This window comes from Chelonia mydas, chromosome 3 (genome assembly GCF_015237465.2).
Source record: "Chelonia mydas isolate rCheMyd1 chromosome 3, rCheMyd1.pri.v2, whole genome shotgun sequence".
NCBI lineage: Eukaryota > Metazoa > Chordata > Testudines > Cheloniidae > Chelonia > Chelonia mydas.
In genome coordinates, this window is record NC_057851.1 from 79,135,821 (window position 1) to 79,159,928 (window position 24,108).

At 38.3% G+C, this 24,108-nt stretch overlaps 1 protein-coding gene across 2 annotated transcripts in view; it reads right to left on the reverse strand.

Annotated features, from left to right (window-relative positions):
• Window positions 1-6,234: 6,234 nt before the first annotated feature.
• Window positions 6,235-24,108, reverse strand: part of PDSS2 (decaprenyl diphosphate synthase subunit 2) — a 189,966-nt gene continuing 172,092 nt past the window's right edge. For both annotated transcript variants that reach the window (XM_007057397.4, XM_037894579.2), the window contains one exon: window positions 6,235-13,195. In XM_007057397.4, the coding sequence (XP_007057459.2) occupies window positions 13,037-13,195 (159 nt within the window). In that variant the 3' untranslated portion in view covers window positions 6,235-13,036. The remainder of the gene's footprint in view (window positions 13,196-24,108) is intronic.

Here is a 24,108-nt window from a genome sequence, read left to right on the forward strand (position 1 = left end):
ATTAACTACACATTGGCAGGAATCCTAACTTTTTTTAAAAAAAGTATTGACAAAAGAGACATTTGCAGTATCTTAGAACATGTCCGATATTACTCCAGCAATTCTTACTGTTCCTTGCTGGGGGGGGGGGGGGGGGGGGGGAGGGGGGGGGAAGGGGGCGGGCAAATAATTTCCCATTGTCCAAAAAAGTTCTCATTTAATGTGTGTAAAATACAAATTTCCAGCCCTGCAGAACTCATTTAATGTGTGTAAAATACAAATTTCCAGCCCTGCAGAACTGTTAGCTATTCGAAGTAGATCGAAAGGGCTGTCTTTGTGAAATACCTCCCACTATTTAGTGACCCTTTGAAATTAGTAGTAAGATATCAAGCCTGACACCTTTTATATGTGTTTTCTTTAGATGGGAGAGGGTCTTTGGCCCTGTTGAGAGGAGTGGAAGGTGTCCTATGATGCTTGTTAATAGGATTTTCCTTTTACTTAGCAGAGTGTGTTTCATTTTATGAAGTCATCATTTATATGGTTTGTCCTGTTTCCATAGAGCAGAATCAATGATGCCATAGATGTTACTTTATTATAAAAATACACAAAACCTTAGCCACAGGCAATCATTTTTGTGATAAGATACACAGGGCAAGCAAAATTAAAGGCTAGAAAACAGAAAGTGACAAAGTATACGGAGTGCTTCATTGATCAATAAAATCACAGGTAAAATACCTTGAGCGCAGCAACTCCAGACTTAGAAGTTAAACCCAAAATTACAGTTTGTTTGTAATCTAGTGAAAAAAAATTTCAACATAAATCTAGTTTATTTAAAAAAAAATCCTCTGTAAGTCAAACTACTCAGAATTCACTTAATCACTAAAATTAATACTTTCCTAAAGAATTAAGGTGATAATGTTCAGTTTTAAAGAACAGCCACATGCTAAGTGGTGGATCTAAGGAGTAAAATAGTTACTAAATATATTGCCCCTCTTAATGACATATTTAGATTTTTGAACACTTAAAACAAAGTAACAGATTTTTGGGGCTTGCTTGTAAAGTATTTCTTTGAGATTTCTCTCCTGCAATTGCACAACTCTGCCAAAATCTCTTGCAGCTCAAGCTGCTGGCAGATTTACAGTGACAGATTCTATGAATAATCACATCAGATAATAAAGAGGGAAAAAAAGCAACGAAACCCTTCAAATTAACTATTTACAGGCTACTATTTATAGGAGCCCCTGAAGCACAGATTACCTGTGAGCTCATCTGATAAATCACTAGACTGTAGGATACATTGTCAACAAGACAAATTTCCTACAGTGGACCCAGTTCTAAACAGTGGTTCAAGATAAAGAGCAGTTCCAGAAAACTTTATTCAGAGTCTTATTTTTACTGTACTGTATTATCACAATAAACTAGGCCAAGTCTTGTGTGATTTATCTTCTTTCAGTACTGTACAACTAAATGAACATGCTCTTAAAGGGTTAAATGTTTTAACACCTGCCACAGCTGTTAAGCAGTGTTGTAGCCTCAGTCTGATTTTACTTGAATGCTTTACATGGTGGGATTTAGTAAAGGGAAAGAGACGGGAAAAAGCCAAGCAGTGCAATCCCAAACTCAATTTCAAAGCCCTTGAGAAAATGCTTGCCAATTTGAATTCCATCTCATTTCTACTCTATGGTCGTGGCCGGAGGCACTGCAGCTACTGGGGGACCCACACCCAGGAGGAGACCTGAAGGCCTCAGCTAGGTATTCAGGAGCATGATCATGTTGTTGCAGAAACACTAAGCACGCTGTCTCCAGGCAGTGCAGATAGCAAGTTTAGATTCACTTCCCAGCCAGTCAAGTCCCATTTTTTTTCCACCATCTGAACATGTGCTACACAAGTCATTTATTCAGATGTGCACTTTTTTGTTTCATGCCTTTGGCTCAAAAGCCACTCTGTGACACTATGGCACACTCTGGAAAATTCCAATTCAGCATGGGGAAAAAAATCCATCCTGCTATTTCATACAAGTGAACTTTAAAGGAAAACTCATTATCAAGGTTACATGTAAACAATGCAGCACTTGTCACTTGACCCAACTGAAACTAGGTTACATATGTAAAGATGTGAACAAAAACTGTTGTAATCTAGTAAGTAGTTTAATATTTGCTCAAAGTGGCTTGAAGGTAGAAAGCATCCCTATCCAAAAGTCCTGCAGAATTTAATGAGAATGAAACTAATACGGTTCTATACAAATTTACTCTAAAAAACTATTAGGAGCCAGATTCTACCCTAAGCTATGCCCCCTTTATGCCAGTCCCCTGGCAGGAAGGATCCATAGGTCAATAAATGTGTCCAGGGAGGAATTTTTCTGCGGGCAGTCCTCCCACATGAGTACAGAACCAGTGTAGCTAGCTGGCTTTTACACTGTAGGTGGGAGAAAGGTGGCGTGATTGGAGCATTGCAGTACTATACCAGGCTTTTGAAGCCATAGCAAGATAGCAGTTTAGAGCAGCCATGAGGCTGCTTTAACCATACTAGGGGCTGGGCTGGTGCAAAAATGGGGAGTCAAAATGGCTCTTTTGAGGTCTCTTCATTCAGCTGTGCCTCACACATATTTGGCACAGTGAGCTGTAGCTCACGAAAGCTCATGCTCAAATAAATTGGTTAGTCTCTAAGGTGCCACAAGTACTCCTTTTCTTTTTGCGAATACAGACTAACACGGCTGTTACTCTGAACTCTATCCAAAGAGTTTAATATAGATTTTTACATATAGGTTTGTGAGCTGTCCTACAGAACTCCATAACAGGGATGTAACTCTTTATCAAATCCTATAGGAAGGTTAAGAAATCCTATAGAACACTAGAGATTAAAAAGGGGACCTCCAGAAATAAAAGCTCATCTAACTAAGAGCTGTAACAGATTCACATCCTCTGTGGATCAGGCAAAGAGAGTCATATGTACACATATCAATTGGTCACATAACCAATAACTATAATTGACACAAGAAACTTAAGAACGGCCATACTGGGTCAGACCAATGGTCCATCTATCCCAGTATTCTGTCTTTCGACAGTGGCCAATGCCAGGTGCTTCAGAGGGAATGAACAGAACAGGAAATCATCAAGTGATCCATCCCGTGTCGCCCATTCCCATCTTCTGGCAAAAGAGGCTAGGGACACTTCAGAGCATGGTTTTGCATCCCTGCCCATCTTGGCTAATAGCCATTGATGGACCTATACTCCATGAACTTACCTAGTTCTTTTTTGAATCCTGTTATAGTCTTGACCTTCACATCCTCTGTCAAAGAATTCCATAGGTTGACTGTGCATTGTATGAATACTTCCTTTTGTTTTAAACCTGTTGACTCAATTTCATTTGCTGACCCCTAGTTCTTGTGTTATGAGTAAAAACCACTTCCTTATTTACTTTTCTCCACCCGTCATGATTTTATAGACCTCTATCATGCCCCACCCTTAGCTGTCTCTTTTCCAAGATGAAAAGTCCCAGTCTTACTAATCTCTCCTAATATGGAATCTGCTCCATACCCCTAATAATTTTTGTTCCCTTTTTCTGTACCTTTTCCAATTCCAAATTACCTTTTTTGGGATGAGGCAACCAGATCTACAGGCAGTATTCAAGATGTGAGCGTACCATGGATTTATATAGAGGCAATATGATATTTTCTGTCTTATCTATCCCTTTCCTAATGATTCCTAAAATTCTGTTTGCTTTTTTGACTGCTGCTGGACATTGAGTGGATGTTTTCGGAGAACTATCCCACAATGACTCCAAGATCCTTTTCTTGAGTGGTAACAGCTAATTTAGACCCCATCATTTTATATGTATAGTGGGATTATGTTTACTTTGCATTTATCAACATTGAATTTCATCTGCCATTTTGTTGCCCAGTCACTCAGTTTTGTGAGATCCCTTTGTAACTCTTTGCAGTCTGCTTTGGACTTAACTATCTTGAGTAGTTTTGTATAATCTGCAAATTGTGCCACTTCACTGTTTGCCCCTTTTTCCAGACTGTTTATGAATATGTTCAACAGTACCGGTCCCAGTACAGACACCACTATTTACCTTTCCATTCTGAAAACTGACCATTTATTCCTACCCTTTGCGTCCTATCTTTTAACCAGTTACTGATCCTTGAGAGGACCTTCCCTCTTATGTAATGACTGCTTACTTTGCGTAAGAGCCTTTGGTGAGGGACGTTGTCTGATAGTGCAAGAACACTATATCGACTGAATCACCCTTGTCCATATGCTTGTTGACACCCTCAAAGGACGCTAATGGATTAGTGAGGCATGATTTCCCTTTTTAAAAAGCAGCGTTGACTCTTCACGAACTTATTGTGTTTATCTTTTTGTCTGATAATTTTGTTTATTACAGTTTCAACCAATTTGCCTTGCACTGTAGTTTGACCTACCAGCTAGTAATTGCCAGGATCACCTCTGGAATCTTTTTAAAAAACAGGTGTTACATTATCAGATGACTGGAGGGTAGCTAAAGAGATTGATTTAAGTGATAGGTTACATACCACAGATGGTAGTTCTGCACTTTCACATTTGAGTTCCTTCAGAACTCTTGGGTGAATAGCATCTGGTCCTGGTGACTTATTACTGTTTAATTTATCAATTTGTTCCAAAACCACCTCTATTGACACCTCAATCTGGGACAGTTCCTCAGATTTGTCACCTAAAAATTATGGCTTGAGTGTGGGGTTCTCCACCATATTCTCTGTTAGAATTAGAAAAGGTGCAAAGAAGGGCAATGAAAATGATTAGGGAGATGGAACAGCTTCCATACAAAGAGAGATTAAAAAGATTGGGACTGTTCATCTTAGAAAAGAGGTGACTAAGAGGGATATGATAGAGGTCTATAAAATCATGAATGGTGTGGAGAAAGTGTCATTTACCCGTTCACATAAAGTAAGAATTAGGGATCATTCAATGAAATTAACAGGCAGCAGGTTTAAAACAAAAAAGAAAGTACTTCTTCATACAACGTACAGTCAACTTGTGGAACTTGCTGCCAGGGGATGTTCTGAAGTATAAAAGAATTAGATAAGTTCATGGACGATAGGTCCATCAATGGTTATTAATTAAGATGGTCAGGGACGCAACCCCATGTTCTGGATGCCCCTAAACCTCCAACTGCCAGAAGCTGGGACTGGATGAAAGGGGGATGGATCACTTGAAATTATCCTGTTGTTCATTCTCTCAGATGGATCTGGCTCTGGCCACTTTCAGAGACAGGATACTGGGCCAGACGTACCATTGGTCTGACCCAGTATGGCTGCTGTTATTATTGGGGCTGAGAGTGTTTCTACCCTTAAAGAGCACTGGAGATTAATGGCTTGAACTTGGATCTATAAGAGATGGGTACTAGCGGAAGCTGGATTTGATTTAAAGCTAGGAAAATCAGAATCACTAGTCAAAACTTTAATAAAGAAGGAACTGAATATAAATGAAAAGAACTGCTTTATAATGGAGTAACAATCCAGTGAAAGGTTTAAGGACCAATGTCTATTTCTCACATTACCTCAGCAGTAACTTGTGTGTCAGTTGCACCCATAACTGTTAAAAACTGATAAACCCAAGCAATTTTTAACTTGGAAAACACAAGCTTCCTTTAATCTCTTGGCAATGAAATTTAGAGAATCCTTTGTACCATGTTTTAGTTCAGCCAACTCTCCTATTGTAGAGATCATAACTGATGCTACCCCATACCTTTGCTGTAAAAAGCAATAATGCTCACTTAAATTCAGAGTCAGCATGCTATCTATGCATAATCAGCTTTATGAAAGACCAGAAGAACATTTGCTCCCTCCATAAAGGTCTTCTGTTTAAAACCATGTAAGCAATACAAAGTTGGGAACTGTACCTTGTTAAGCCCTTTGTCTCCAACTTGTCCAGATCTCCCAGGAAGTAGGATAGCGTTCTCTTCTTTCTAATATTTAAATCCATATTTTAACCACACAGTGTACAAAGACATTCTTATAACTAAGATTCTAGCCTAAAGGACCAAGTGTCCTTGGACTGCTCTCAAAACATTTCTTCCATGTGCCAGTGAACTCCATTGCTGAAAAACACCTGGCCAATTTAAAATAATTTTATAGAAGTACTTCAATTCTAGTGGTGACCAATAAAACATTTACACTAGTAGGAAGGGAGATATCTCTAGGCTGCAACCACTTGTACAGGTCTACTTTTCCTTCCAGGAAAGGGCAATAGTACATGCACAGGTGGGAAAATAGATATCTGAAAGTAGCATTTTATTTTTTACCCAGTTATGGCAGAAACAATGTTCACAAGAAATTTCAGGGTAGACCTGTGTAAAGTATTCAATTGAAAACAAATGGTTGCAATATAAAATAGACATTCTGTACTCTGTTATCTGATTACCAGGCTGCACAGAGCTCTGTAAATATGAAACAATGAAACTGGACACAAATAGGAAAAAGATCAACAGTCGGAGGAGGGAGAAAATATTTTTCTCTTTTAGGAAATTCCCTAGGTAATTAATAACTCCTCTTAGTCTTACAGTGTAGTTTCATACTAATTTAACAAAAAAATCTAAGTTTAAACACTTCATTTGTTAAAATTAATTTTGCTAAATTGAAGATTAATTTTTAGTGAGAACCCAGAGTGTTGGCTTGCAATTTTTATACAAATTAAAAAAAAAAATTTTATGGCAGTAAAAAAGTATGATTTTCTCAACCTCATGTCTAAAAAAGTGAACAGATTTTACCCAACCTCAAACACAAAAAAATCACTTTTGGAGAAAGGCCAATGGGAATTTCAGCCAAAAAATGCTTCCAAAAAAGTTATGAGCAGTGAAAATATGGGGTTTATAATAGAAGACTAGACAGAACTGTAACTAGTGCTATTAAGCAAATTATATTTAATACAGCTGGTTGGAAAACTGAACTATTTTTCATGAAAAATTTGTCAAAAAATGTTTCCAACCAGCTCCAACTTATAGCAGTATTAGTACTGACACTACTGTTGAGAACGCACCTATTCTTATTCCATTCCCCACTTTCAAATAGCTCAGACTAGCCTGAAAAAGTATATTTTGCTGAAGATTCATATACTTAAAAAAAAATTCTACTAAGTGTGGATATAGTGTGTGTGTTGGGGTTGGGGGAAGATACATTCGTAAGTCCTGTGTATCCACACACTTTAAAAAATGTAACAAGTTTACTTGCCCACAAAACAAAAAGTTGTTTGATAAGCTGGAGAAAAGTCTGACTAATGCAGACAAAAACCATGTTTTTTTAATAATGTTCTCCCATTACACCCATTTTTTTATGCTGGTGCTGAACATAATGATGCAAACAACTAAGTCTAATTGTACAAAATTATTGCTAGTAATTTGCATATGAAATACACACCTTTTACTGCCTCTAGTTGGCATTGTTTAACTAGATTATAAATAGTACATCTGAAATGCTGCAAACAGAAAACAGTTTATGTTGGGCACATGCTATGAATGAAGAAATGCTCAGACACAATGTGCAAGTTGGAGAGCTTTCATCAAAACGAGCCAAGATGGGAAATGGTTCATTTCCTAATCATGCCCTTGCTTTGCAGAAGCCAGTCTACAGAAAACCTCATAAGTAAAGCTCTCTAAAACACAGGCATTCATGCCACCATGTGGGTACGGATCACCCTCTTTGTTATCCCTAAGTGTTTCAGATTTTTTTGCTAATTAGTCCTACATATATGACAGCATCCAGTACATGCTTTTAAATAAATCTGAATATCTCATCTGGAGTATTTTGCCACAAGATGCCAAAAGAAACAACCATCTAGTTGTAAAATATTGTATTCTGGATATGAAAAGGAATGAGACACACAAGGTGGGTGAGGTAATAGCTTTTATTGGATCAACCTCTGTTGGTGGAAGAGAAGTTTTTGAGCTTCACAGAGCTCTTCTTCTGAGATGAAGACGAGGAGCTCCGTGAAGCACGAAAGCTTATCCTAAACTTTTGTACTGGAAACCAAAATACCTTTTTTTTTTTTTTAAAAAGGGCTATATTTAATTGTGAAATTAAGTTTATTAAAATTATTACTGGGGCAATTCCCCGGTCATTCTATTTATTAACTAAGGGCCACAATCCCCTAGAACATATTGAAAAATGGTTCATTTACTGTATGGTAACTGCAGTGGGAACAGCAATTTCATCATGCAAAAAGAGCTGTACTTTAAAATAATGGTCCACACACTTCTCTTTCTGATTGTTCTATTTTCCCAGAATTAGGTAAATACTAAGGTGGCATGCTGCCTTTGGTTCTGTTTTGAAGAACGAGAGAACAAGGTAAGTTTGTTTCTCTTTTTATCTCCACAGTTAAAAACTCCCATAAAGAACATTCTGAAGATGGTTACACAGGAAATGAAGGAATACAAATCTCCATTTAAAACAGGTAGGAGAGAGAAGGAATCTCCTACACTTGGGGGACCCAAAGCATTCCTCCGGCTAATACAGAAGATGTCATTGATTTCTGAAGCAAGTTTAAGGGAGCTCTGGGCAGGGTCAGGCAAAAACACAAATGCTTGAAGAGAAAAGACAGGTGATTGTATGAAGCCTCTGCTATCAGTTGCCAATTTCTTAATTGTGTCAAACTTTTTTTTTATAATTTAAAGTCATATGGGCGAATTATGTTTTCTCTAGTTAATCTATCATAGGTTATTTCTAAGGGAGTTACCAAAGTGGGATCAAAATTCTAGAGGAAAATGTCATTCAGAAAACAAGGATGTTACAGTACCAAGTTTATTCTGAAGGAGAAATCCATGACCCCTGGCTCCCTTAAATAGCTAATACAATTTATGGAATGGGTTAGGAAAGGATATTGTGAGAGTCTGATGAAAAGATTGTCAGAACTAACTACTTCTTGAAATACTTCTTCCTTTGAACTGCTTGTTGACTGAGAGACTGCAAAGATCTTAGCTTTGTATTTCATTACACACTGTAAAGATGAAGTGTCTGGAAGCTTTTGAAGAGTACAATGGGCTCAAAACCTCACTCTTCTCTGAGGTCAGGGCTGAGGAGAGGAGGGGAAGGAGGGACAACTGAAGGGGCCCTGAACTCAGGGGGGTCCCCAAAACAAATATAACATCCGTGCAAATAAAGTGAAATGGGAGGGATTGGGGCCCCCCAATGAACATGGTGTACCCCCAGGTTTCTCTCAAAGGGTCTGTCTGAGGTTCCACTAGTTGATGAGCAGCAATAGCAACCAGTGATTTGACGCAGTAGTGTCCTTCTTGGCAAATCTGTTGACAGCACAATTTACATTACAGCACAAAAAGGAAACACAATCTGCTCAAAGAAATTTGCGAATACAGACTAACACGGCTGTTACTCTGAAACATGAAAAAATGGAGGGAATATCACAGAGCAAGTCCTGCCCTGTCTAACTTTTGGTCTAAGTTTAAAAGGGGGAAGATGACCTTTTATTTTATTTATTAAAAAAAACAAACCCCCAAAACTGGAATACCACGTGCTCCACTCATTCTGCCTGACTTTACGCACCAGTTGATCAAAGGTGTGTTCAGTGCAAAGAAGCCCAAACAGCTCAGAATCACTGGAAATCCTTCATGTGAAGTGGAAGGGAAAATAATTAGGAGAAGCTGACCCTCTCCCCAACAACAGCTAGAGGGAGATTCCCCACTCCAACATCCTTCTCACAAGGCTGGGGAAAAGAAAGTCCACAGCTCCCCTCCCTCAGCTGCCAGGATGGGAACAATGCCACCCCAAAGAAGTGCCATTTTATGGTTTCATTAGAATAATAACTTGCCAATTGTATAGCAACTTCCACCCAATGATCACAAACATTAAAGAATTAATCTTCACAGCCTTGCAATACATAGCTGTCCCCATTTTACAGGTGGAGAAACAGACCTAGAGGTTAACTGGCTTGCACAAGGTTGCACAGCAAATCTGTGGCACAGCCAGCTTAATCACTGAGACCATGCTTCTTGATGGGGCACAAGTTAGTGTAAGAAGTGTAGTTTGTTGAGAGACAATAATGTGGCTTAGCTATGGTTTTGTGCCTAACTGTAAAGTGGCACCTGCAATACAGTAGTTAGGATACAACTCAGGAAGAGTGACATAGGGGTATCAACTAAAGTGAAGTACTTCTGTCATGAGGTGCTGGTGCTTTCACTTGCAGTGATGCTGAAGACTAGGAAAAGATGACAAAAACAGAGGCAGCCTAATTGCTATGCCAGAATATGAGGATGGGGAAAGGAGACAATATATAAAGGGCTTATATCCCTAGCTTTACACTTTATTTTTGGTTTCATAACAAATGGTCATTCTAAACTGTCCTCTGACATTAGTTCCGTCTCTCTTCTTTCTCTGGGAGCATAGCATATGGAATGCTTCATTGTTTTTATTTCTTATACAGCATCCAAAATATACTAGAGCTTCATGTAGCTCTGCACCGATCATTCTAAGCATCACTCCTGAACTGGTGACTAGAACTATGGAGGTAGCTATGCTTCTCCAACCCTCCTCAGCCAAAGGATGATGCTTATAACACATGGCCTTCAGGATGTGGGTGGGCAGAACAGGGGAAGGGTGTTGACGGGAAAAAACTGATGAGCCTTCCTGGTCCACAAAATGTGGGGAAGAAGTCATCAGAAACAGAAATATGTATTTCTAAGAGTACAGAAATCATGATAATTCTCAGCAGTGACTGTTCGCTAAAGGATGATGTTGGCACACGAACAAGTGGATATAAACTGGCCATGAATGAAATTTAGATTGGGGATTAGAAGAAAGTTTCTAATTATCAAAGGAGTGATGTTCTGGAATAGCCTTTCCATAGAAGTAGTGAGGGCAAACAACGTAACTGCCTTTAAAATGGAGCTTGATAAATTTATGAACAGGATTATATGACTGGATTGCCTGTGATAGGGAACTTGACTCGATGACCAAGAGGTTATCACTTCCAGTCCTATAGTTCATATGTTTTGCCTGTAGGGTTCAGTGTAGGGTATCCGTGAAGGATCCAAAACAACAAAAAAATCATGCTTCCAAAGAGTTACTGGAAGATATCACAGATCTGTTTATTACAAAGGCATTAGTAGGAGACTGTTCATTTTCACCAATTCAACCAATGACGCTACCTGTCTACAATATCACTACTATTTAGTTTTCTTTATTTGTCTTCAGTAAGGAGATGTTGATAAAAGTTGTACTTTCAGGAAAAGAAACATATGCCCATCCCGTAATATGCTGCCTGTTTCTTCCATGCTACTGAGCGTTGTCAGTGGAAATCAAGGGGAGTTGAAAGGACTCAGGATGTCTCTGGAGTCCCTCAGCTTCCCGCAAGATCAGCCCCTGAATTACCATGAAGCATTTAAATTAAAAAGTAGGCTCATGGTAAGGAGAAAGCAACATGTGGCTCTTACAAAACGTAATGTTTTAAGACTAAGTCTGATTTATACACAGTTGAATAGAATTACTAATTAACTGAACTTTAGTAAGGAAGTAAAAAGATTTTAAGAATAAAAATAAAATGCTCCAAGAATTCAGTTCACTGTCAAAGGCATTGAAACTGCACTTGTATAAATCTGAGGAAGTACACTGATGTCGCAAGTACACTGTGCACGCACACACACGCACACGCACACACACAGAGAGAGAACTTTAACACATGTAGCTTTATATTTTCCTTTCAACTGAATGCAACATGCTGGTCCGTGATAAAAAAAAGCTTTGTGACACCTTACTTTTTTGCCGGGAGGAGGAGTAAAATTTAACAGAAATAACTTCACTTAATGTTTGAGTGAGCGATGTAATGAAATCTGTTTGCTGTGCTAGCTGTCTCCAGATTGGTCTGTAATTACACCACAGAAGGAAGAAAGGTAGCTGAGTCTCAATCTAGATCATTTATGTAAACTCAGCCTTCTTGTCAACGAAGTTCTCAGATTGCATGCATGCAAACCACAAAAATCATCTCCTATGAACAAACTAGAGACAGTGTGAAATTGCAGACTTCTGATATACCTTATATTTTCTGTAATTGGATTTAAAATCTGACACACTAAGGTTAAAAAAAAACTTCTCATGTACTATATATTTATTCAGAAGAGTAAAAAACCTGTGCTAACAGAAGACTGTTCCACACTCATTTCTGCCAAAAGATTGATGCTGAACATTACAAATTCACATTTATTTGACTTAAGTGAAAACAAGTGTCACATAAATCTGGGAAATTATTTAGGGTAAGATTGCGCTGAAACAAATTGCTTGATCTGGGGGAAAGATTTTTTTCCTGAAAGCATTGAAAACCTTATCTTTGAGCCAGAGCAAAGTATTTTATACATACAGTATAAAAACACAGGCAATCAATTCTCTTAACTGAGCTAAATTAATATTTGATTAAATATTATAAAGCTCCTACTTACCACACTTGACACATTCTCAGCAAGTTTCTCAAATACTGAAAGCATTAGGCACAGAGTAATTTTACATTTGAATACATAAAAACAGTGTGAGGAGACATAGCTGCATGTAGACAGATAAAGGATTTTTCCTCATTAATTCCCTGAACTGCCCTTCATGTTGATAAATTGGTACATTAATTCTTGACTTAAACAGCCCTCTCTCTGGCAATTTTAGAAAGTGTTTCTCCTGACACCTGCAGCTTCAGGCCCCCCTCTGTCCTCTCTAGTGCAGGAAAACCACAGGCCACCACATTGGCGCCATCCCTGGCTATGTCCAATCAATAAGGACTTATTTCCTGTCCATTTGCTGAGGTCACAGAAGTGAGTCTCATTAATTATTTCTACTGGTGCAGCCTCAAGTATGCTTCTGGCATGACAAGTGAAAAGTGTTTGACCTTTTTCCCCTAATTTTGTTTATAGCAGTTCCAAAGAACGCATGTTCATTCAGCAATGTGGTAAACGATCAAAAAAAAAAAAAAGAAAGAAAAGGCAACTAACAAATTTAGTTCTTTTAAAAATACAGGATATTTTTTCCTTGTCCCAGCCAATATCCATCTAGTTGTTTTCTGCAAACGAACAGTTTATTTCTTGAATTGTATGTCATGAAAATCTGGTCACAGCATAAACCATGTTTTCTAAAGCAGATCTGGCCTCAGAGGGAGGGAAGCACTCCAGGGCCTCCAGTGCTCTGTTTCCATGGTAATGACATAGGTCAATAGCTGAAGTCACACCTTTGCCAGCCTTGATTGCTTCTTGCAACTGTTAGAAAACACATGCATAATAAAATCATTTTTGACAATACTTGGTATACAATTATATCTAAAAAAAGAAACGGAGTACTTGTGGCACCTTAGAGACTAACAAATTTATTTGAGCATAAGCTTTCGTGAGCTACAGCTCAATTATTTCTAAGATAACAGTAACACAGCCGCTACTCTGAAACCAGTAACAATTCAGTATTTCCATTACCTTTTCTTGAGGTAAAGAGGGCAGCTAAAATCAAATCACTCAGAAAGTTCTCATACTATTTGCAAATATAAAGCTGCTCTACTTCAGCTCCTAACTACAATAAAACCCCAATCAATTTAAACTACACAACTACTTCTTGATCATTCAAAATGCTAAGCCTTACAAGCATGCATGCAACAAAGATGGGAGGTTTTTAAATATCTGGACCTGTCCCTAACCAGATAATTTTTGTGTAGCATACTAAGTCAACATGTCAACCAAGCACTTATTTTCTTGTACTCCATATATGGGTATCACAGGTCCAAATGGATTTATAAATACACATTTTCATATTTCATGTATTATATTATATATTTCATATTACTATATTTTATAAATACATATTTTCATAGTTCATAAATATATAATTCCAGATTCCAGGCAGACTAAGGAGGATATGCACACTCATGTCTCCATCGCTTATATAATTTATTAATAGTGCTCTTTTTGCTCATTATATGTTTAAATTTGTTATAGTGGACAACAGCAAATTTCCTAAATCCAAGTCTGCCATCAATTCTGCCATGCAAACTCAATGCACTCAGTAGGGATGGTGACTTTGAGGATGGAATACAGCTCCAAATTGCATCATATTAAATAGGAAAATGTTTCCATGGGATAATAGACATTTTCTGGCAAACTGCTGGAGAGAAGTGCAAAACTTGGGTAAAATGTCAGGTAACATTTGCATGCTTTTTATATGACTTAATTTTGTTGAAGTTCTTTAAGGTGGTCTTACGTTTAAGTGTATTTAAAATTGTTTTTATGATGAAGAGCATCCTGAGAGCATCAGCAGAAAGAGGTGAAATTATATTTATACAAATTATTATTGTTTGATTGCCTTTAATATGTAGTCTTCATAGCAATCCCAATCCAACAGCTAGATGAGTGAAAGGACAGGAATCACGCCCCCCCCCCCCCCCTCCGGTCTCTTATCTATTTGTCTTAGGGTATGTCTACACTGCAATTAGTCACCTGCAGCTGGCCTGTGCAAGCTGACTCAGGCTAATGGGCTATTTAATTGTGGTGTAGACATTCAGGCTCGGGCTGCAGACCAAGCTCTGGGGCCCTCCTACCTTGCAGGGTCCTCAAGCCTGGGCTCCAGCCCAACCCTGAAGGTCTTCGCAGCAATTAAACAGCCCCTTTGCCCATGGCAGCTGCAGGTGTCTAATTGCAGTAGATGTACCCTTAGGTATTTATATGGCCCCCATCCCTGCAGTATCTGAGCGCTTCACAATCTTTAATGTATTCTACATGGTTTAATGGTAGCGTCTCATTGTCATTGAATCAACCTATCAAATATAGAACTTTTATTAAATACATATCAATATTGTATCTAAAATTATTATGGAAAATAAATCTTTTAAAGGAATTTTTACTGCAATATATTACAGTACACATCACCATAAATCACTTCCATTCAATATTACTTACACCAATATAACATTAACATATCTAGTTTAAATTATATGGAAATATTTGAGAACCAGAACTGTAAGTCATCCATTTTATATAGGCAGTTGTATTTATATATAATGAATGAGCTTTCTTATCTAAATACATACTAAAGTGGATTCATTATATGTAGTTAAGAATGAAATCAGTTGAAAGCATATTACAGTATTTTAGTGTTCAAGTCCCAATTCATAAAAAATGTATTCCCCACTTAAGTTGGAGTTTTCATGTACTGTGCTTTGGAGGAATACTTCTCCTGAAGCAGAAGTGCACTGTACAGTTAATTCAACACCTTTTCCAATGTGTGTAAATCACCCACATATCCACGGCCATGAAGGATGGATGGAGTCTCTAGTGAGAAAGAGTAATTTTAACAGAATAGAAGGGTTCTTCGGTTGACCCAACCTATCAGCAGGTGTTAGAATTTGCATGAAGATGCTAAATCTGTTGACTTACTGAAGCTCATTAACACTACCCAGGATATTAGGGATGCAGAAGGAGATTGCTGGCAACAATGTACCAGAAAGAAGAAATCCTGGAAGGAAACTTTAGGGACAGTCAAGCTCAGAGAGGAAGCTTAGTTTGAGGATTACATTCTATTATTGGTTTTCAGGTACCAATAAAGCCAAATCCCAGAAAGGGGAAGAGTTTGGAAACTAACATAGGGTCTGCACATTGTTAAAGGCAGAGTGAAAACTCAACCCATTCAAAGGTATGCCATGTATAACTACTTACATGTATACAGTGCCTTGCAACCAAAAGAATCCCAAGCTTATTACAAACTACACACATAAGAATTACCATACCAGATCAGACCCATCAACTACCAGATGCTTCAGAAGGTGTAAGAAACCCCAAATAGGGTAATAATGGCATAACCAGCTCATTGGGGAAGTTTCTTCTTAACCCCATCAGTTATTTGGCTCATGCCCTGAAAGATGAAGGCTTATACTTTTAAAAATTCTTAGTAATATTTGTTATCCACATAAATGCTAATCTTTGGCCTCAACAGTATCTTGCGGCATGGAGTTCCAACTTCCTTTTATCAGTTTTAAATTTAATGTCTTCCAATTTCAATTTTGTATTATGGGAAAATAGGAGTTTCTGATATTATGAGACAGGATAAACGGAAGTGGCCAATTTTCCTTCTGTGTGCTATTCATTATTGTGTATGCTTTTATCATGGTCCCTCTCATTAATTTCCTCTTCAAACTAAAAATACAAATCTTGTAATCTTTCTTTATATGGAACTCTATTCATAGGATCACTTCACTCACCGCTGAAATACAGGAATCTTTACAGTGATACTCAACACTGTAAGAGCACACAGCACAACCAAACATCAAACTACAGAATAAGACTGGAAGTGAGTATTGTATCCATTGCATTAAAGCTACTGGGGAAACTTTAGATCTATAAAATGCAATTACCCAAACTGGATATTGCCCAGCCTAATGCCCCTACTCTACTCTTCCAAGAGGTGCCACAAGATCTTTAAGATCACAAACAGAAGGGATCCCACCTTTAAATCTCAGCCAAAAGACAGCTCCGTGCTCCAGAACACCATGTTAGGATATTGGTTTAAAACAGATTTGAAGGAAAGAGTGCCACCCACTGAACTGCCAGAACTACTTTCTCAGCACCTTGGGTTTTCCTTAGAGGTACCCACATATTGACCAAGCTTGACTGCTTCATTTGTGATTTAATGAGCTCAAAAAGCCACAGGTGTTATTGTTGTAGGTGGCTATGTGTGTTTATTAAACAAAATAATTTTAAAAACCCTGCCTAAGTTAACTTATCCTCAATGTAGAACAAGGCATTGAGAATAAATAACCTTCAAAACTTCCTTCCTCCCTACTTTCCCCATAAAAGAGCCCCATTCGTTTACCTCTTCTATCTTCTGAACGGAGCAATACCCCATAGTCCCCTTTCTCCTGGCAGACCACCTGCCTTTCCACTTCCTGTTCAACTCACAGTGCCACCAGGACTACCTTCCAACTAATCTCCACAACTGGACTCCGTGCTAGTAAATCCTTTGCCCCCAGTCACCACTGTCAGTGCATTTCATAGCCTATCCCCCTTTCAGCTCCTGGTTAAGAAACTAGAAGGAAAAGGAGATCATTTGGAATGCAGGTTAAATGGATCAGGTTGGATTTCTGACAGTTGTCAGGCACGGAAGATTTGAAACTTGCTCCACCCAGAGTCATGATGTGCTCTACCTTCTACTGACCAGAAATCCTTCCCTCAACCCCTGGGAAATGATCAGAGTAGCTAGATTCCTAATGATAAAAGTTGTTCCTTATTGGAAAACTAGGATAGGATTTTGGTGAGGAAAAAGGATAGCCAGGTGTCACGAAGATATCTGTATGGACCAAAACAAGTATGTTTTGATTAACCATGGGCTTCACCTTACATTGCCTGCCAACTGTATTCTTATGAGCTAGCAAGATTTTGAAACTACAAGAATTCTGTACTTGAGTGGAATACATGTGAAATCCATGATACCAAGCAAACATTGTTATCAGTAGGTCATTCTGCATAGAAGATGGAATGCTACTCATTGCTACTTCCAATTTGTAGCATTAATTTTTTCAGCACTGGGGCACATTTAAAATTTAAGGGCTATTTAGCATTGGGATTAACAATTTTAACAATGCCCACCTCTCTGCTGACTTGTCAGAAGTGTGCCAGTTCTGATGATCGTGGTCTCACATAGTGAGAAATAGAGTTTGAAACTGGCAGTTCATTTCACATAGGGCACAAGCCACCTATCAGATGGCAACAACCTTTGGATATTTTCTTATTCAGCTGGATTTGAACCATTGATCTAGTGGTGAAAAGATCAATATTCCTCATTCCAGTCACTCAAGCCACTCAGTCCTCCCTGTAAAAATGTCTATTCAAGACAAAACTGGCATATGTAAAGTGAAATTTTAAAAAAGAGATTAGGAAAGCTGTCAGCCACAGCACAAAATGTAGGGGAAGTGGTGGGCCACCCAGAACAATTACATTGGATTTATCTTGAAAGGAACAGCTTATGCAAAAAGTCTACAAAAATAATTTTATTTAAAATTTGTTGACACTGGAGAACCAGAAAATCATTTGCAGGAGAAAGGATCATAAGTATTCCAGCAGGGGGGGATGATCCAGAGCCTATCAAGTTTATTGAAAGATTTTCCCCTTAATTATTTCTTTTGTAATGTTTAGAAAGATCCTGTTTAAGTAAAGGGACAGGACGTCTACGAGAGAAGACTGCTGGTAAATATTCTGACCCACCCAGACTCATGTGGAGAAACAGACTTCTCCCAGGTTTGGGAGAAAGACTGTATGGAGATGTAAATATTTTGTGCTTTTACTCTGAGTAACAGTGTAAAGTGTAAAGTTCAAGAAAGAACTTTTGAATAAAATCAAATAGCTTTATGAAAATAAAACATTAAGGCCCTAGCACTTTTTTTCTTGTCAAACTCGGTTAATTACGATCTCGTGTATTTTCTGGGACAAGATGTCAGCAAACAAGTTCGGAGAAGATTTTGTGAATAATATCTAAGGAGAATGATCCTGTAGTTAAATTTCCTGTTCAGGTCTGAGATCCTCAAAGATCATGAGTTTCCTCTAATCCTGAACTGAGCCAATACATTCTGTTTGCTTCTGAGATGAATGGTACTCGCGGAAATAAAACAAACCTAAATTGATCAGTGGTCAAGTGACTAACTAATGCATTAAGTGTTTCCAATGTTCTTTGCTAGCTTTTCTAAATTTGTTTTCTCTCCTGTGGGAACATTCTGCCTCAATAAACATTGATATTTAGATTGCTAAAATGTTACCTTGAAATGGCACCTATACATGTCATAGCTAATAGATGAACTTTCTATCCTGCCCTACTTTTGCTTTTCAAGCATCTTGGAATGTTTCAGCATTAACTGTTACATATTCGATCTGTTTTTTGTGGCTGGACACATGGTTAAGCTCTTCCTCTTCTTGCCTCCCAAATGGGAGCTGGACAATCATTTATTTATTTTAGGTGCCTCACTTCATAACATATGAACTCCTATGATCCAAAACTTTCCTTTGCCTTTCCTGGTAGTATACAGAATAGGATGTCACTTGAATTGGAGGGGTAAGAGTAGTTTGCCCAGTATTTGCTAACATGCATCTTGTATTGCAGAACAAATAAAAATAAAGATAATTGAATCTTTAACTAAAGTGATATAATTCCCTGTACAAAAGTACATTAATAGAATGTTAAGTTTGAACAGTAGGGTGGTATTTCTTTTCCATTCATCTCATACTGAAATAAATGAGCTGTTTTTTCTGAAACTTAAGAAAAAAGTAACATATGGGCAGAGACTGAGTCTGGAAAATTTCAGACTCAACGAAGAAAGTTTTAAAAACATTTTAGCACCTGAAATAAAGAAGTAGTAGTTAGAATGAAATTTTGCTTTAGCAGTCACTCCAGCTATAACATTGTTTTATCAGTGTATTTTATTAACATGTACAGGAAATCATTTATCCATCTGCATTGACAAAGTGTGTATGTTCCTTAGAGGTTTCAGAAAACAACACACCAACAACTCTTCTTTGTGCCCTCCCTCTGATAGGCTAGCCTGATAGGCTTTAACACTGGAGTGATTTTAAATCAGACACTAGGAAGTAAAGTATGTCTCTTTAAAAATCTATGTGACTTCATTTTATTGTACTTTTAACACAGTGCCACAAGTTGCTGTTAGTGGTGGTCTTATTATTCCATATCATTAAGTCAATATTTATACTAACAGTCAGAGACTTGTCTGTGTCTTAATGAAGACAACATTAGGGTGGATTCTATCCTATCAAAGTCTCTGGCAAACACTTACTAGAGGCTGGCCTAGATAGATTAGATCGTTTTCTACCTTTCATTATGATCCAGTCAAGGGCTGGTATAGGAATAGGCATTTTTAAAAAAACCTAAAAAAGTCAAATAATTATAGTGTCCTGCATATAACAAAGTTCAACAACTTAAAATATGACTGTAATCCTAATAAAGTAGGAAACCTCTTGTTTTGAATGGCTTTAGCATCCTCTTGCAATATTGCCAGCTTAATTTAATAGATCTCAAAGCCTGAAGGGACCATTCTGAACATCTAGTTTGACCTCCTGTGTAACACAGCCATAGAATCTCCCCCAAACTAATTCCTAGAGCATAGCTTTTACAAAAACATCCAATCCAAACTTCCTGTTCCTCTGCTTGGTTTAAATAGAAACAGGGAAGAAATCGGGACCCCTGGAGTTCCACCAGTCAGGTCCCAGAACTGGAGTCCTCGATCAATATTGAGCTTTTCGTTCTGGTGATTGTTAACAGGTCACTGGGTGACAGGTTGGAACTTACTGGCTCCTAAGGGTATCTCTACACAGCAACTAGACACCCATGGCTGGCCCATGCCAGCCAGCTCAGGCTCTCAGGGCTCAGGCTGCAGAGCTGTTTTATTGCTGTGTAGACTTCTGGGGTTGGGCTGGAGCCTGGGCTCTAGGACCCTGTGAGGTGGGAGCATCCCAGAGTTTGGGCTCCGGCCCAAGTCCAGAAATCTATACAGCAATGAAACAGTCCTGCAGCCCAAGCCCAAGTTCGCTGGCCTGGACCGATCGGAGGTTTCTCTGCTGTGTAGACATACACACTAAAAGCCAAGACCTGTGCCCTGACTGCCATCCCTTAACTTTCTCTTTGTTAAGCTAAATAGATTGAGTTCCTTGAGTCTATCACTATCACTGTAAGGCAGGGATCGGCAACCTTTGGCCCACGGCCCACCAGGGTAAGCCCCCTGGCGGGCCAGGCTGGTTTGTTTACCTGCCACGTCTGCAGGTTCAGCCGATCGCAGCTCCCACTGGCCGCGGTTCGCCATTCCAGGCCAATGGGGGCTGTGGGAAGCGGAGACCAGCACATCCCTCAGCCCGCGCTGCTTCCCACAGCCCGCCACATTGGCCTGGAACAGTGAACCATGGCCCGGGCTGAGGGATGTGCTGGCCACCGCTTCCCACAGCCCCCATTGGCCTGGAACAGCGAACCGTGGCCAGTGGGAGCTGCAATCGGCCGAACCTGCGGACGTACCAATCTCTAATGAGTAGGAAAAAAAAGCTGTGTGATCATGGGGGATTTCAGTGTGAATGACATATGCTGGAGGTCTCATGCTGTCACTACTAAAACATCCTTGGAATTTCTAAACATTATACATGACAATTTCCTAACTCAAGAATCATCGCAGCCAACACCGGGAGTTCACTATTAGACCTTGTCCTAACAGATTAAGAGGAACTGATCACAGAATTAAAAATTAATGGTATTTTACGTACAAGTGATCATGACTTTAATGCATTTATAATGTGCAAACAGAATAAAGGCCAAACCAGTAATATGTATACTTGGTGCTTTACTAGGCCCAATTTCAAAAACAATTATCAAATCAAAAACAATCATCAAATCAAATCAGCCTGGAGGAAGAATTTAATCAGAAAAATGTGAATGATAATTGGCAATCTTTTAAGAACAACTTACTAGATACACAAAAAGCCACAATCAAGAAAGAAGGCCGTACTGGTTAGAAAACTGAACTGGTTCAGAGGGGAAGTGAAGGCAGCTATAAAAAATAAAATATATATATACATACATATATATACAAAATACCCATATACATACACACAACAAATGGAAGAAAGGTGAAGCTGATAGTACTGAATACATATTCAGAAGTTAGGAATTCTAGAAAATTGCTAAGAGAAGCACAGGGGTGCAAGGAGAAATCTATGGCCAGCAGGGCTAATGAGAATAAGGAGGAGTCTTTAAAATATATTAGGAGCAAAAAGAATCCTAACAACGGTATTGGTCCCTTACGATGTGGAAATGGTAGAATTATGAATACTAATGAAGAAAACATAGAAGTTTTCAGTAAATATTTCTGTCCAATATTTAAGGAAAACACAGTCTCATTATACAGTGTTAATACTCTTTTCATTCATCTAGTATCTCAGGAGAATGTTAAACAGAAACCACTAGAATTAGCCATTTTTATAGCTGAAGGTCCAGATAACTTACATTCAAGAGTTTTAGAAGAGCTGGCTGAGGAGCTCACTGGACCATTAATACTGATTTTTAATAAAAGTCTAGGAGCGCTGGGAAACTTCCAGAACACTGGATGACTACTAATATGCCAATTTTTCAGAAGGGTAAATGGGATGATTATAGACAAGTCATTATAGACACGTCAGTCTGACATCGATACTGGGCAAGATAATGGAATGGCTGATACAGGACTCAATAAAGAATTAAAGAAGGGAAATGTGATTAATGCAAATCAACATAGGTTTATGGAAAATAGAGCCTGTCAAACCAACTTGAAACTGGTTTTTGATGAGCTTACAAGTTTGATAGAGGTAATAATGTTAACAGAATATACTTAAAATCTTGTGAGGCTTTTGACTTGGTACCATACCATATTTTGATTAACAATTAGAATGATATAAAATTAACATGGCACATGTTAAATTGATTAAAAATTGGCTACCTGTTAGATCTCAAAATATAATTGTAAATGGGGAACCATCACTGAGTGGGTATGCTTCCACTCTTGTCCTGCAGGGATAAGTTACTGGCCCTATACCATTTAACATATTTATTAATGACTTGGAAGAAAATATAAAATCAGCACTGATAAAGTTTGCAGATGACATGAAAATTGGGAGAGTGGTTAATAATGAAGAGGACAGGTCACTGATTCAGAGTGATATGGATGACTTGGTAGACTGGGTGCACACAAACAATATGCCTTTTATTATGGCTAAACGTGAATGTATACATATAGGAACAAAGAACATGTGCCAGACCTACACAATGACGGATTCTATCCTGGGAATTATAGGCCTGAATATCAGTGACTCTGAAAAAGAGTTGGGGGTTGTGATGGATAATCATCTGAACATGAGCTCACAGTGTAATTCTATGATAATTTCATATCATTCTAGTTTTTTAATTAAAATGTCATGCAGTGCAAAGTCAAATGCCTTACAGAAGTCTAAGTATATCACATAACACTATTACCTTTATCGATCAAACTCGTATTTTAACCAAAAACAGATAGCATATTAGTTTGACAGTATCTACTTTCCATAAACCCGTGTTGATTGCATTAATTATATCATCCTCCTTTTGATTATTTATTGAGTCCCATATCAGCCACTTCATTATCTTGCCTGGGATCAATATCAGACTGACAGGCCTATAATTGCTTGGGTCATCCCACTGATGTTTTTTTAAATATTGGCACATTAGTTTTCTTCCAGTCTTCTAGAACTTCTTCGATGTTCCAAGACTTATTGAAAATCAACATTAATGGTCCAGTGAGTTCCTCAGCCAGCTCTTTTAAAACTCTTGGATACAAGTTAACTGGACCTGCTGATTTAAAATGTCTAGCATTTAAATATTAGATATTTAAAATATCTGCATTCAAAAGGAGTTCTTTTTTGGATTTACACATTATTTGATTAAAGAATCACCAAAGTAATTAGTAGCAGTGGCTACACCGATCCTGCTGAGACAAAGTTTAATGAAAAAATACTATAGGTCATAAGCTCCTGAGATGAATTAGAATCCTCCATCCTTTCCACTTCACTGCTTTTTTGGGAGCAAATCAGTAAATAGGATGTACTGTAGTCCCATGGACTGAACTATGATGATTCTTTGGTACTTAATAAAGTGGAACACTGTGGGACTATTGTTACTTGCAGCATGAGATTGTGAAACTGTTCCGTGACAGTGCTGTGGTACATTAATGCACCGACGATGGTGATCAATTCTGAATTTTGGGGAGGGGGGTTGCTACTGACAGGACTAAGCTCATCATATTATTGTTATTATTTATTATTTGCATGACAGTTGGGTATCTTCAAGAACCCTTATTTCCTTAAAAGTCACCTTTCTCCATCTTTTCTTTGGCTCTTTCCCCCTCACATCTTAAGCCAGTATATTAGTCTCATGCAGTGCAAGAGCTGCTGGGTACATCATTTCTCAGGTGACCTATTTCCAGTACAGGTACAAAATCTGTTTCCCATGTTAACATCCTATAAGTACATTGCTTCATACACAAAGCAATAAATTCACAAAATATATCACACTGTGTGACATGCCATATTTCCCACGCCAGTTTAAAAGAAAGCAATCTGCAGCAGAGCAAATGAATAAGATC